The sequence below is a fragment of the Carcharhinus amblyrhynchos genome, chromosome 4 (genome assembly GCF_965287045.1).
Source record: "Carcharhinus amblyrhynchos chromosome 4, sCarAmb.v2.hapA, whole genome shotgun sequence".
NCBI lineage: Eukaryota > Metazoa > Chordata > Chondrichthyes > Carcharhiniformes > Carcharhinidae > Carcharhinus > Carcharhinus amblyrhynchos.
Window position 1 is genome coordinate 86,849,860 of NC_137327.1, and position 16,124 is coordinate 86,865,983.

The 16,124-nt window shown below is 41.3% G+C and overlaps 1 protein-coding gene across 3 annotated transcripts in view; it reads left to right on the plus strand.

Moving 5' to 3' along the window:
• The window catches only part of LOC145342168 (synaptotagmin-like protein 2), a 95,671-nt gene that overhangs the window by 37,641 nt on the left and 41,906 nt on the right, over nt 1–16,124 (plus strand). For all 3 annotated transcript variants that reach the window (XM_080187464.1, XM_080187466.1, XM_080187465.1), the window contains exons 4-7: nt 5,755–5,848; nt 8,452–8,545; nt 12,380–12,461; nt 15,232–15,504. In XM_080187464.1, coding sequence (XP_080043590.1) covers nt 5,755–5,848; nt 8,452–8,545; nt 12,380–12,461; nt 15,232–15,504 — 543 coding nt within the window. The remainder of the gene's footprint in view (nt 1–5,754; nt 5,849–8,451; nt 8,546–12,379; nt 12,462–15,231; nt 15,505–16,124) is intronic.

Consider the following 16,124-nt stretch of genomic DNA (forward strand, 5'->3'; position numbering starts at 1 on the left):
TCAGTGTTGCCTTTTAATGCCCGGAGAATCTATACCACAAATCTCACTGCCACAGCACCAAGTCTATTCCATTCAGAGTCTATGTATTGGATGGAATTTTCCCAACATTTATCAGGCTCTGATTGAAAATGGACGTGTATCTTTCCAATGGGACTGGGAGCTGAAGACAAAGGCCCTGTGCACCCACGCAAAAAGTGAAAACTCAAAAAGGGTGCAAAAACCCTGGGAGAGGCGAGAGACTGAGATTTAAAAACATGGCCTATGCTGTTTAGCTAATGCCTAGACATGAGACTAGCATTATGCTGAGACTTCTGTTCTGCACTTCAGCTTTCTCCTTTCCAATTGCTACTACATTTTTTCTCATGCTTAGTTTTTCTATCTGAGGTAATAGTACTCAAAATATTAATATGAAAGGAAAATACTGCAGATGTTGGAAATCTGACATAAGAAAAAAATGCAAGAAATTCCCATGATCAAGTAGAACCTGTGGAGAGAAACAGTCAACATTCATACTGATGAAATATATTAAACCTAATATGAACTAGATAAATTATTTGTGAATTGTTTTTAAGGTAATCAAGATTCCCTTTTAGATAGTTTATATTTATGTTCTGTTTGCATTTTTCCAAGTCAATAACCCAGATTTTGTGGTAGTTTTACAAAGCTATCAGTGCTCAGCATTATTAAGGTGGAAATCGGATTTTTGGCATCACACATGCACAATATAACATGGAAACCTGCATTTCCCAATTCTGTCCTGATTTTCTACCCACGTCAGATTCTCTCTGACGGCGAGTGCAGGCTGAAATTTGCCCTAAAACGTGTCTTTTGCTAGAGGGCAGTTCAAAGAAAGTAGGAGTGTGCTTCAATTTTTTTTAATAGATAGTATGGTGGTGCGCCGTGACATGTAAAAGATTGGGAACCATTGATTTAGAAATAGGCAATCGTTAGAGGATTCTAATCTTCAGTTGGCACAGTGATGAGCATAGTTATTTCAGATAATCAGCATTAGAAAGGGAGCATAGGGTGAAAGGTCATTAAAAATACTGGTTACAGTGGATATAAAAACAAAGTTCAATCGGATCGCGAACAGAAAGCATTGGTTTCATAGTTAGAGTGCATCATTTAATTATTGATCCCTTCTTGTCCCAAATGCACAATTCCCCTCTGTTATAGAGTACATGGCAACATGACACGCCAAACCAGTTGGACAGCATTTTGCAGACAGGCAAGCTGACGGAATTGCTTCAGTCAGTGTCATGTGAGTTCTGACCGTGGGCTATTTCAACGTTAATGATTTAATGATTTGTCCCAGACTAGAGGTTGGGTATAAACCAGCCAATGTTTCCTGCTGTTTAATACCACAGAATTTAAAATGCCTTGAGACCCCAAGATTGTTGAATCAGTGTTTTTTGCTGTCTTAGGTAGATGCATTAGGAAGACCCCTAGTTTTCTTCAGAATGTACTGAATGAGTTGACTCTCTGCTTGCACAATCCAGATTCTCTGTGGAGTTGGGGGGAGGAAATGAGTGGGGGGGGAGGCGCAAGTTTTTTTTAGTGCCCCTTGTGCAGTGCTTCCCAAACCCTTTCCCAATATAATCTCATTTTGGCACAGTGGTCTTAGCCAATGATGGGAGATGACCAGCTGGTGGATTGGTAAGGTGCTCGTGTAACGATAGGCTGGGTTGATGTAGACCTTCTCTAAGAGCTTTCTTGTTGCGATCTCACTCTTTAAGTGAGGGAGTGGAATGTTGGTCAGGATGGCAATCAGGAGAGTTGAGTTGATCAGAGACATAACACAATTATGAGATGCCATATAAATGGTTAGTACACCATTCTACGATTCTGTAATATGTAGGGGGTACCATATTAGCATGGATAAAGGATTGGTTAGCTTACAGGAAGCAGAGAATTGGGATGAATGGGTCTTTCTTGGGTTGGCAAGCTGAAACCAATGGAGTGCCACAGGGATCAGTGCTGAAGTTTCAACGATTTACAATCTATATCAGTGACTTGGATAAAAGGACCAAATATATGGCAGCTAAATTTGCCAATGACACTAAAATACATAGGACAGTAATTGTCAACAAGAGATAAGGAGACTTGCAAAGGAACATAGATGGGCTAAGTGAGTAGGCAAAGCTTTGTAAGATTGAGTATAATGTGGGAAAATATGAACTTGTCCATTTTGGCTGTAAGAATAGAAAAGCAGAATACTATTTAAATGGCGAGTCCAGAACTCTGATGTGCAGAGGGATCTGGGTGTCCTGGTGTATGAATCTCAGAAAATTACTGTACAGGTGCAGAAAGTGGTTAGGAAGGCAAGTGGAATGTTATTATTTATTACAAGCGGAATGGAATGTAAAAGTGGAGATGTTTTGCTGCAATTGTAAAATGCATTGGTGAGACCACATCCGGAGTACTGTGTTTTGTTCTCATGAAAAGATATAAATGCAGTTCGGACAAGGGTTACTAATACCTAGGATGGGGGGTTATCCTATGAGGAATGTTTGGACAAGCTGGGCCTGTATCTATTGGAGCTCAGAAGAATAAGAGATGTGCCAAAATTTTGCTGGCATTTACGCCAGCAGAATCTTATAATCCTGCCAATGGCACACCCCCTGCCATGGGTTTCCCAACAGGAAACCCCATTGACGATGGTGGAACCATAAGATCCTGCCGTGAATGAGCAGCACACCACCTTATGCTGCCAGGAAACGCATCAGGGAGCGGGAGGAAAATGCTGCCCTTGATTCTATTGAAACATGTAAGATACTTGTGGGACTGGATAGGATAGAGACTAGGAGGAAGTTTCCTCTTGCAGGGGCAAAGTAGAAGTAGGAGACACAAGAGGCCTCTCCCTTTTAAGAAGGAGATGTGTTTTTTTCTGAGTGAGTTTAGTTTGTGGAATTCTGTTCGCCTGAAAGCTATAGCGACAGGGCAATGCTGTTAGACAATTTTATGATAAATAAGGGAGTCAGTGTGGGCAGATGGAAAAGTGGCATTAAGATCATATCCAGAACAGACAGATCTTATTGAATGGTGAAGCCAATTCGATGGGCTGAGTAGCCTACTCTGCTCCTAAGTCCTATGTTCCTTTGTTACCCTACCTGTCCCTGCTCTGTTCTGCACATGTAATTTATTCAGCCCTTCCATTTGCTATTTCTGTGGTATTAGTTGGGACAATAACCCACAGTTTGAGAACCACTGTCCTACAGCTGTTCCCCTGGGTTACATAGTGCAGTATCTAGGAGGTAAACCTTTAATTCCTGAATGTTTGAGGAAAATCCTAGAATACTGGTAAACCCACCCCAGCATGAGCCCCTATTTAGAAAGGAAATAAAATTTTGTTTATATTAATTTTCATTTTTATTTATGTTTGAATGGTGTCAGAAATTAGCACAAATGTGCATTTGTCATCCATTGTGTTAATTGTATCACGGGTAAAGATACCTTTCTCTTGCCTCCAGAGTGTTGATTCATATCAATTTCAACAGGATTCCAGATTATGTAGCTTACCTTCCCTCTATTTTTCTATTTTTTTCTCTCATTTTCTCTCTCTTATGCTGTCTTACTTCTCCCTCTCACTCAACCTTGCACTCATTTGCCCAGTCATGATAGCACAGTGGTTAGCACCAGGGTCTCAGTTTCGATTCCCAGCTTGGGTCACCATCTGTGCAGAATTTGCACATTCTCTCTGGGTCTGTGTGTGTTTCCTCTGGGTGCTCCGGTTTCCTCCCACAGTCTGAAAGACGTGTTGGTTAGGTGTATTGGCCGTGCCAAGTTCTCCCTCAGTGTACCTGAACAGACGCCAGAGTGTGGCGAGTAGGGAATTTTCACAGCAACTTCGTTGCAGTGTTAATGTAAGACCACTTGTGTCATTGATAAACTTAAATTCTTAACGTAAGAATTTTCATTTTCACTTGCTCACGTTCACTTGATTTGATTTATTATTGACGATTGCTTTTGTTTGCTCACTTGCTTTACTCTCCCCTATCCCCTGTCCCCTATTCTCACTCGCATTGATATATATAACAGCATCGCCTATATTCCAATGAAATGGGAGAAAAAGCACAGCAAATGGGATGCTAGGAACTCAGCGATTGCTTTTCGGACTTTTTATACCTGATATATTGAGATTTCAATAAAGGAGATTTGCACCTTTGTTTTGGTGTTCTGACTTGGAAGGACTTAATTGAGCAATTCAGGTTTATTCGCTGTCCTGCACCCTCAGTCAGTTCCAGTATGGGCCTAATTGATTGAATGGTGTTCTGTTTCACCAGCACAGAGCACTTTGATACAGATCACTGTTTGCAGCAAAACATACCTTTTGCATTAATGTGTTACGTGCCAAGGACACTTGGGAAAAATCTTTCTATTCGCTTAGGTACATACCAGTAGGCTAGACAGATTAGGGATACTATTTTAAGTTTTTTTTCTGCTTGACAATCGTCAACTGGAAAGTTGATTTGCTTTTGTAACCATGTCAACGTAAATATTAACTAATTTCCCATAATTTGATTGGCCTGTGCTTCTGTGGGAATCAGATGACCTCTCTAAACTGAAATGGAAGAATCAAAATCCTGAGATGGATTTTCCCACAGGATTGATTTTGGGAGTGGATGATTCACAAATCAACCTTGTTTTAATAGTAACAATGTAATCAGATGGAAGTAAGTTAAGTGGAGAAGGAAAATTAAAATATAAATGCCAGATTCAGGGGGATGTCCATAATCTATGTAGAGGAATCAAATACAGTATTCGGCTGGTTCAGATATTGTTTATTCGGGGAGATGAGAAACAAATTAGTAACAAGAATTGTCAAGAAACTTAATGCCATTGGCTGTGTGGGGGAAAAATTGGGAGGGAAAAAGATCAGATGAGACCAAGTTACTTACACAGATAAATACACACACACGAGTAGATAATCCTGGAAAATCCTGCAATCGTATATTTTTGTACATATTTCCATAAAGCCCTTTTGTGGGAATTATTTCTGTTCTCAATACTAACATCCATCAAATTATTACATTATTGTCATTGATGTGCTCTGGCAGCATGGCTTAATGTGGTGGAGTTTTATACAATTTGTTAAGTGTGCTAGGAACCAGGTTGAGACTGCAAGAAACATAATACTCTTGCAGCTGGCAGGGGGGAGGTGGCTTTTATCCCATCAGTCTGGGCTGGATTTGAATCTAGTTTCTTGAGGTGAAAGGAGTTGTGTACTAAACTCTGCCACACTCAGTGTCAGTGGGGTGGCTTTAAATAAGAGACCTGTTGGCATAGTGGCAAATCTGCACCTTGTGAACATTGCAGAAGTTTAATCTTGTTATTTGTACTAGATTTGGATTCTAAATGAATGAACTGTGAGGAGGATTACATATCTGCAAGAGTAGATGCATAACGAGTTGTCTTTCATTTTGAATTGCTGGATGGATGAAATTATTCAATATTCAATAAAATATTTTTCATTGGAAATATAATTTTTGATATTTATAATGGCTAATATTTGGTATTTACTAAAGTAATTGATGTTTTGTACATGGTTCATAGCGCATGCTGATGGCTTAATATCAGATCTCTCAACCCAACCCTGTTCCTCCCTGATATGCAGCCATTACTAAGCATTATATTGCTCAAGCCCACTGTATTTTTGGAAAATAAGTATGGTTGGAGGAGGTGAGAGAGAGTTTTTGAGCAAATAATTGTATTTCCTTTTGAATGTTTGTTAGCATTTCTTTTTTCTGCTTCCAGAGACCACTGCGAAGACTGAATCACAGCAAGTTCATCTGACTCCACCGGTGCCCATCCCAGAATTTTCTCAAATTATAAAATATGAAGATACCAGGTTACAACTTTCAAATATGCCATGACATTGTTTCCAATCGCTGGTAGAACAGGGGTCGGTAACCTTAATAATGTAAAGAGCCATTTTTTAAATTTAGCCAAAAAGGTCATATTTTAAGAGCTGCATTGCTGTTACTCAGATGCCCACTAATAAAAAAAAGAGCAGTCACAATTCAGCAACATATTTAAAGCTTTTTGCAGAATGGTTGCTAATTGTGTATTCTTGTGAGACTGTATCAATGTTAGTAGAAGTTTTTTAAAAAAAGAACAAGCCATTTGAATGGGTTTGATCGATCAAAGTCAGGAATAGCATGTTAATTCTTAGTCAGCCATGTGGCTCTCTCTGCAATGTGACCCCTGTTTTCAGTAATGGTGGACTAGGACAAGGATTCTGCTCTATGATGAGTAAGGATATTTAACCTTTTAACACTTGTGCAATATTTTGGGGCTATTATCGATCAAATTGCACCTTTCTGTTAATAGGATACACAGATAGGGTTAACACTGCTGCCTCACAGCGCCAGGGACTCAGGTCAATTCCCGGTTTGGGTCACTGTGCAGAGTTTGCACGCATTCCCTGTGTCTGCATGGGTTCCTCCGGGTGCCCCGGTTTCCAGTCTGAAAGACGTGCTATTTAAGTGCATTGGCCTTGCTAAATTCTCCTTCTGTGTGCCTGAACAGGTGCCAGAGTGTGGCGACTAGGGGATTTTCATAGTAACTACATTGCAGTGTTAATGTAAGCCTACAGGTGACACTAATAAATAAACTTTAAAAAGGAAATAATAAAGGCATCTGGAGCTTCATTTATGTATAAAACTATTTTGTCCTTGTGTTTCTTTCCTTTTCTTCCCCCCCACCCCCACCCACTTCCACCTTCTGCCCCAAAGATCAGCCTAGGTTGACTTTCATTCCAAATCTTTCTTTTTATCCACCCCCACCTTGCCGAAGGGGAATGCTGTTCACTCCCAATTGATCTTTGAGGAGTCAGAACATTGTAATACAGGGAATTGTGAAATGTAAACTTGTATCCTTTCGGCATGTGATACACTAGATGGTTTTGCTTTGACTTGTGCAGAGCCACGTTTGTGTCCGCCTATTAATTATCAAATGGTTTATGTAGTGTGCAAACCAAATAATACACGCACTAAGTCAAGACTGCTGTCTTTCACCTGCTATGGAAAAACAAAGAACTCTGATTTCCAAATAATAAATTTGAATCTCAAACACATACATAATGTAAGGACAACTGGTGTGATTGCAGACTGTGATCATTAAATACTCATTAAAAATTCTGCAAGCCCTTGTTATAACTGAATTTCACGTTAGTCAGGTAAGTCGGAAATTGGCTTGGCACTTTAAAACAGCATTGTGTTCACAAGGATAGATTTTGTGCAACAATGTGTGTTATTGATAAACTACATCAAAATCCACCCGTCTGCTTGCATAGGTAGCTGCCACGTTAAGAATTAGAGAAAGAATGAATACAAGCAGACTTTTTCCACTGAGGCTAGGGGAGAAAAAACTAAAGGACATGGGTTAAGGGTGAAGGGGGAGAAGTTTAAAGGGAATATTGGGCGGGGGGGGGGTCTTCACACAGAGAGTGGTGGGAGTGTGGAATGAGCTGCCAGATGATGTGGTAAATGCAGGCTCACTTTTAACATTTAAGAAAAACTTGGTCAGGTACATGGATGAGAGGGGTGTGGAGGGATATGGTCCAGGTGCAGGTCAGTGGGACTAGACAGAAAAATGGTTCGGCACAGCCAAGAGGGGCCAAAGGGCCTGTTTCTGTGCTCTAGTATTCTATGGTACATCCAACTATTCCTGCTTTCTTAAATGCTTTCATAGTGAGGTTTGTATAGTTAGTGATGTATGAAAATTTGATCACCTTGCCCTGTAGCCTTATCACTTTGCCTCCTAAACAAACCATTAACAATTAATGTCTTTTTATCTTTCTTGGAGTCTGTATTGTTTGCATAACACCCTTGCATTCACCGCTTGAGTAACTCGATGCAGATAAATAGACAAATGCTGCCAAGATAAATAGAGCAAGCGGAGGGGCTGTTAGTGGCACATATAGGTATATCTCCACACCCTTATTAACACAGGCTTTTATCAATATTTGGGTAAGGCAGTCACAAGATTTATTTTCATGACATGTCTGCAGACGACCTAAACTATTCTTCAGCCATTTGGCAGATATTTGGCTTCAATACGACTAATATGGTGACCTTGTGCAGCATTACTACTGGGTTTTCCATGATACTAAGGAATGTTGAAGAGCTGTTCAAGTTATCATTATGCCTTTCGTTTTCCAAAAGGAAAATAAAGGGTGTGCCTCAGGATGATGGCCTCCTTCCAAATCAGGCCAGGGAAATGTTATGTTGTAAGCAGACCACAGTAGGAATTCAAAGTAATGTTATAGAATTGTTGATGGGTCAAGCAGCTAATGCTACCTTTACTACAGAACATGGTCTCTTGCTATTTATTCTCTATTGCGGTGGCATGGTGGCACAGGGGTGAATACGCAGTCATTTGGTTTGACGTGGCCTCCTCATGTGCCCGGCAGCAGCTGTGATCTCACTGTGTGTTTGCTTTTCTTTTAAGTGCTTCAACTGATGAAACCAGTGAAGGAGCTTCAGGAAAAGAAGAAAATATTCCGACAAAGCGGAAAATGAAATTGAAGTCTGCAATTCAACAGGTAGAAAAGGCAGGATTGGAGTGCAGATGCTTTACCAGTGAAACCTGCAAATGTTTGACCTTTTTTAAAAGCAAGCGGATACAGTGCTGGCTATTACTGATTTTTTTTTTACCTTCACCTTTTTTGAATTTGTTTTCCAATTTCTGACCTCCCCCAAAGACAAGTGCTTGGTCCATAGATGCTAGTAACCCACACCCCCACCCCCCATTTGGCACAGCCAACCTGGCAGCTCCAGGGAGAAGGGGAGCTGAGTGGGGGATCTTATGAGGCAAGGCGATCCCAGTGGAGGGTCTGTGTTACAGTTTGCAAGAATTGTGATATTATGAACATGTTATAAACTTGATGAGTTACCTGTGGAGCTGAAGAAAGTGTTTTTATGATTTTTTAAGAGCAAAGAACAGTACAGCACAGGAACAGGCCCTTTGGCCTACCAAGTCTGTGCCAAAATAGATGCCTCTCTAATCTAATACTTTCTTGTCTCTAAGTGGTCCGTATCCCTCTATTCCCTACCTATTCATGTATCAATCCAGATGCCTGTTAAAATAGTTATTGAATCTGCTTCAGCCACCTCCTCCAGCAGCGTGTTCCAGGCATTCACCACCATCTGTGAGAAAAACTTGCCCCGACACCTCTTTTTTTTAAATTTTCTCTCTCTCACTCAACCTATGCCCCCAGGTAATTGACCCTCTGACCCTGGGAAAAAGACTCTTACTGTCCACTCTATCCAAACCTGCCATAATCTTGTAAACCTCCATCCGGGACCCCTCATCCTCTGACGCACCAGTGAAAACAATCCAAGTTTGTTCAACCTTTCTTTATAGTCCATATCCTCCAAAGCAGGCAACATCCTGGTAAATCTCTTCTGCCCCCTTTCCAAAGCATCAACATCCTTCCACTGGAGACCAGAATTGTACACGATACTCTAAACACGGCCCAATCAAAGTCTTATACAGCTGCAACATGATTTTCCATTTCCTAAACTCAGCGTCCTGACCAATGAAGGCCAGCATGCCATACACCTTCTTGGCCATCTTGTCCACCTGAGTTGCCACCTTCAGGGAACTGTAGATCTGCACGCCTAGGTCCGTCTGCATGCTAATATTTCTAAGAGCTCTATTATTTACTGTATACTTTCCTTCTGCAGCAGGCCTTCCAAATCGCAACATCTTACATTTTATCCAGGTTAAATTCCATCTGCATCTTTTTGCTGAGGTCTCCAGCTGAATTATATCCTGCTGTATCCTTTGACAATCCTCCTCACTATCCACTATTCTCCCAATTTTTGTATCATCTGCAAATTTATTAATCAGACCATCTACATTTTCCTCCAAATCATTTATATATTACAAACAACAGAAGCCCTAGGACTGATCATGGTGAAACACCACTTGTCACAGACCTCCAGTTAGAAAAGAACCCTTCCACTGCTACTTTCTGCTTTCTTTACCCAAGCCAGTTTTGTATCCATCTTACCAGTTCACCTTGGATCCCATATGACTTCATCTTTTATATCAGCCTGCCAGGAGGAACCTTATCAAAGGCTTTACTAAAGTCCATGTATACAACATCCACTGCTCTGCCCTGGTCAATTTTTCTTGTCACTTCCTCAAAGAACTCAATCAAGTTTGTGAGACATGAGCTCCCCTTCACAAAACCACACTGCCTATTGCTAATAAGCCTGTTTTCTTCCAGATGTGAGCACATCCTGTCCCTAAGAATCTTCTCCAATAATTTCCCCACACTGATGTAAAGCTCACAGGCCTGTAATTGCCCGGATTGTCTCTTCTGCTGTTTTTAAACAGAGGATATCACTATCCACTACTCTCTCATCCTCTGGTACCTCGCCCATGGCTAAAGAGGATACAAAGATTTTGGCCAAAGCCTCAGTGATTTCTTCCCTCATCTCAGTATTCTGGGATAGACCTATCTGGCCTTGGGGACTTGTCCACCTTAATGTTTTTCAAAACCTCCAATACCACCCCCCTTTTTATCTCAGCAAGTCCTAGAATGTCAACATCCTTTTTTCTACACTCACTATCCAGCACATCCTTCTCTTGTGAATCAATAAAAATTGTTGTTTTCTTTGATATTGTCCCAGTCTCCAATCATCGATTAGAATCCTAGAATGGTTACAGCACAGAAGGATGTCATTCAGCCTTTCATATCCATATTGCTTCTCTGCAGAAAGAGCTCAGCTGGTCCTACTCTCTCTTACCCTTTCCCTGTAGTCCTACAAACTTTATTTTTTAATGTAATTATCCAATTTCCTTTTGAAAGGCATGATTGGATCTTTCTCTGCCACCCCACGAGCAGTGCATCCAGATCCTAATTGCTCATCTCATAAAACACTTTTTCTTGTGTCATCACTGTCCTCTGGTTCTTTGCTCTTCCGCCAATGGGAAAAGTTTGTCAATTTTTCCAGACCCTTTCTGATTTTGAACAGCTCTATCAAATCTCTCAACTTTCTCTTCTCTAAGGAGAACAGTCCCAGCTTCTCCAATCTATCCATATAACTGAAGCCCCTCCTCTTGTGAATCTTTTCTGCACTTTCTCCAAAAGTTCATATCCTTCCTGAAGCGTGATTGAGTGTTGTGCAGCATGCTCCAGTTGAGACAGAATCAGAGCTTTATAAATGTTCACCATAGCTTCCTTGCTTTTGTGCTTAATGCCCTTGTTTCTATACAGCCTAGGATCCCACGTGTCTTATGAACTACTTTCTCAACTTGCCCTGCTACCTTCAACGGTTTATGCGCGTACACCTTTGGCCCCCCCACTGTTCTTATGAAATGTGTCCTTCATTTTATATTGCCTCTTTTCATTCTTCTTCCAAAAATGAATCGCTCACATGTCTTGAGAAAGAAATTGACATGATTTAGACTTTTGGAATAAAACTATCCTGTGTTTTTGTAATATTTAGAACACTTGGATATATAGAATAGAATACGTTGCAAGAAATTGGATCTCACCATTTTATCTCTGCTCTCAATATTAACTTCAGGATCACTTAGCTCTTTGGGTACAGCACATATTAGATAGAGTATAAAGTGTGAATTAAAAAATGCTAACGCCTGGAATTTCCTTTCTGGTTGTATACATGTTTCACCTTTCGAAAGAAGATTCGGATATATCACTGACTAACTCATGGTGTGTTCTCACCTAAGGTATATACAGACATTCTCTTGTGAACATGCTTTCTGGTACAGGCAAACCAACAGTTTTCCCCTTTCTCAGTATACATAGGAGAGGAGGGTGTACGCTTCAGGTGGTTGATGGGGAACGCTTATCCAGATAAACATCTCATTCATTTCATTTTCTCACCATCCAGACCACAAAATCTAACATGAGCCCTGTTATCAGCAATATCTCAATATCTTTTCAGGCACTTGTGACTTCAATTACCTAGGCCAACCTGTGAGATCATTAAAACAATCCCAGCACAGAATTTCTCTGCATATGGTAGAATTGGCACTGCCTACCAGGTTCCTTCCCTCCAACTTGGCCATGCTTCCTTTATCTGGGACTTTATCCTATGGATGCCAAAGAATCTTCAATCCTATCTCTGCCACCATAATCTCCACTAAAAACCTCGGAGAATCATAGTAGAGTGCCCGTTTGTAGATTTCTCCTCCTGTCACTTCTTTTCTGCTTTTTGCTTTAGAGGCTTGGGGGAGAATGGTGTGGTTGAATAGAATTACTTGTCTACATTGTTTTTGGAGGGAATGGGTTTCAGAAGTGAAATGATCTTTTCTGGGAGCTATACAACTAATAATGTCTTAGCTGAGATTTTGATGATATCTAATGTGCAGATTTAATTCTTTACTCCTTGTGCTGCAGGACAAGTCATTATATGATCCCTGGGAAAGCAGCAGTGATGAACCAAGTTCTACAGAAGTTGCTGTACGAGCAACAAATAAGGGTAATTAGACAATATCTGAATGACATTTCATCTTGATTATTGGTCCATTTACAAAGGGTTGGTACACCAACTGCACAAGCTATTGATTGTGAAATTTTGTAGATGTTGAGGCACAGAAACAGGTCATTCAGCCCAACTGGTCTTTACCAGTATTTATGTTCACAACAACCTCCTCCCATCCCTACTAATTCCCTTCCACTTTTTTTCTCCCTCTGGCTCTTCTCCAGCCTCCCATTAAATGCTCTGTTAATGCAGATAGAATTCAAATCTATCGATTGGACTGTTTTGTATGATGGGTATCGGAATGAGCTTATAGCTGTATTTACAGAAATACAGTATAGTTGTTTACTCAGACATTCTAGGAAGTTTTTTGGGGATGTGCTAGAGTTATATGCTCCTCGCTTAACTGCATACCTTGACAGTGCAACCATAGGCAGCTAGTGAGGACAATGTGTCACTCTCCCCGTCCATATAGTTAGATTAGAAGTACAAGAATTTTTGCAGTGGCAAGATCACCTCGTGCACATGAACAACCAATGATGTATTCTGCACTTGAACTTCAAGACTATATTTTTCCCCTACATGGCCTCATAACTTCACATGAGAGGGGGTCTTAATTGATAAACTTTGCATTCGCCATCCAATTAAGGAAGCAGGGAGCCCCGATAGAAGGACTCAGCACCACTGGGAGGAACGAGTGCTGCTGGTGAAGAGGGAACCCAGGAGGATGCCTCTAGAGACATTCACAAAGGTCCCCTGCTCCTTTTAGTGCCAGTTGAAAGTGCTGAAAACACTGCTGCAAGGCCTCAGCCTCTCTGTGCTCAAACTAAGGATGGAAGTTTATGCCCTTCCACTGGGTTACTTTGGTGATGGGGCATTTAACTGGGTAGGAGGGTGGTGAGTGGGGACTGAGCTTCCTCCTTGACCCTGTGCTCCAATTAAGCAGGAAGGCTGCTCCTAATTGAGGCCCTTAAGTGGGCAATTGATAGCCACCCGTGGGCCTCATTCCATCGTCGCTGGTGCTTATCCGGCTTCAGGCGGCCGACGTGCCATGCAGAAAGCCCGAAAAGCAAAGCCTGTCAAGTGCCTGAGCGAGGCACCCAGCATTGGGGAGGGGGGGGTGGAGGCCTGCTGAGTGTCCCCCTCTTGCTGCCAAATACCCCTTCTCCCTTTACCCACAACCCCCCTCACCGCCATCAACCACCAATGCCTGACCCATCAGCAATTCTGGCCAGACATGTGGGTGTGGGCATGTGTAGTGCCGGCAGCAGTCACTGCCTCCTCAGTGGCACTGCTGAGCAATGAAAGGCTGATGATTGTTTGGCAGCTTTTCACAGGCAGCATCTTCATCCCAGGGTCCTTGATGCAAGGCCCACTGCTGCTGTCCAGTTAAATATTTGATTGGCACTTAATTTGGCAGATCTTCTGATGAAGAGTTAGTGCAGAGCTCTCCAGTCAATGAGTAAGTCTACATTAAACTTTGCCCTAGCTGTCCAATCCTAATTTCACATAGGCATTTCCGTGGCTGTTCTCTATTTGAGGGCATTTGCTGATAAATTTTTGCAATTTAAATGGGAAGAGTAGCTCTTGTGATCCTGCCGTGTACTTGCCTCAATTTACAGGTCAACAGACTTTGGAATGCAAATATGGAACACGAAACACCGAGATCGTAGTTAAAAATCCTGCGTTTGAAATGTGAAAATGAGCTCCAAATGTTATATTAAAGCACCCTCTGGTGGCTGAATTGAACTACACAATAAATATATTCATAAACCAACGTACAGCAGATGCTGGAAAGATGTGACAGGTCATGTGCTGAGAGAGCAGCAGAGTTGACGTTTCAGTTTGATGAGTTTTCATTGTGTTTAGATAGTGAAACACTCTGAACGCGATTTTATGGCCTCACTTGTCCCAAAACTGTAAAATCTCACCCGAGGTGAACGGACCTTTCCATGGTCCGCCCTCACCCGCTCTGATTCTTGTGAGAGGCAGACAGTAAAATTCCAGCCTCTGGCTAAAAGGCTGAGATAGTAACCGCTCTCCGAATCCTACCAATACCTCTTTAACCAGTACACAATGTGCAAGAGTGGCAAAAGTTGCCTTCCTCATTCAGAGCAAATGTTTAACTTCTCTTCTGGATTCTTTAGTGTTTTCCCATCAAAACACATCACACATGGCCAGTTGAAACCCACTTAAAATGGACATCCACCCTGACAGAGCTGCTTTGGCTTGGTTCTGTGTTGACAGCATTTCCTTGCATCACCTTCAGATTAAATCTATGGTGTGAGAGATCAATGTCGCTACAGAATTGGATCAAGTAGTTATTTTGGGGAGTGAATGAGAATCTGTCAGTGTAGTCCAACTCAAATGGAATGTTCCATGTGTGTTTTGGTTTTCTTCTTTTTTCTCCCTTCTCCAATTTCTCCCCTCTTCTCAGACTGAGATTAATAGAATTTTGTTGGGTTAGAACATCAAGAAATATGGATCAAAGGTGGTGAATGGAGATTAGTTACAGATCAGCAATGATCTGACTGAATTTTGGAACTGGTTCAGATGTTACCTGGCCTTCCTATGTCCCTCTGTTCCTCCTCAGCTGAATGTTGTTCCATAATGACCCTGGTTGGACGAATTGTTATAATGCAAGACACAGTAACCTTTTTACCAATGTGAGCATGGTCTCTTTCTGGCCGCAGTGAGGCTTTCTGATGCATGGTATAAATCATTAATTCTAACAGAAATCCTAAGTTTTCTCAACTGGTGTATGTTGCAGGGCAACAAAGAGATACAGGACCTAATGTATTCTCTCCAATATCTGAGCCAGCTTCAGATTGGCAGGAAGAAGCCAAGAATGTAAATATTCGCCATCCACAAACCTGCCAGACTTCCACAGGTTCTGACATTTCCACTGACCTGCAGATGAGATGTTCTAGTGTTTCTCGAATTCCAAGAAGACTTAATTCTATGGGTGCTTCAGGAGACATGGGTAAAACTGGGGAGTCTACAGCACCAAATACCAATATATTGGAGCAAGGCCACGTCAATGGTAAGTAGGTGAAGGAGAAATGTGCTTTATTGGGATGTGCATAATTTCTGAATGATGATACAGTCTTCTGAAAATTCAATTCTTTTGTAAGTTAATAAATTCACAAAGCTCCATTGGTAAATACAAAAGAATTGCTTATGGAATTCTACGTATAACCTTCTACAGAACACCATGATCATCAGAAAATGTTTGAAACATTAGATTGATATACAGTTTGTTTGATCTTAGACAATGCTAGATCCTGAAACTAAAATCTTAATAATGAGATAGTGACTTATTATGATATTTTTCTCCTGGTGGTTTTCTGCATTTTCTAAGGAGATTCACCAGGCCAGTTCCTGGGATGAGAGGGTTAACAAGAGAGACTAAATAACCAAGGTCTATATTCCTTGGAGTTTAGAAGAGTGAGAAAGTGACCTTATTCAAGCGTCTAAGATCCTGAGGGGCCTTAACAGGATAGATAGTGAAATGTTTTCACTAGTGGGAAAGTCTCGAACAAGGAGACTTAGCTGCAAGATAAAGAGCCGATCATTTAAAACTGAAGTGCATAGAACTTTATTTAGCAGAGGGTGGTGAGTCTCTGGAATTCTCTGCTTGAAGAGCTTGGTGCCGACTCCTGC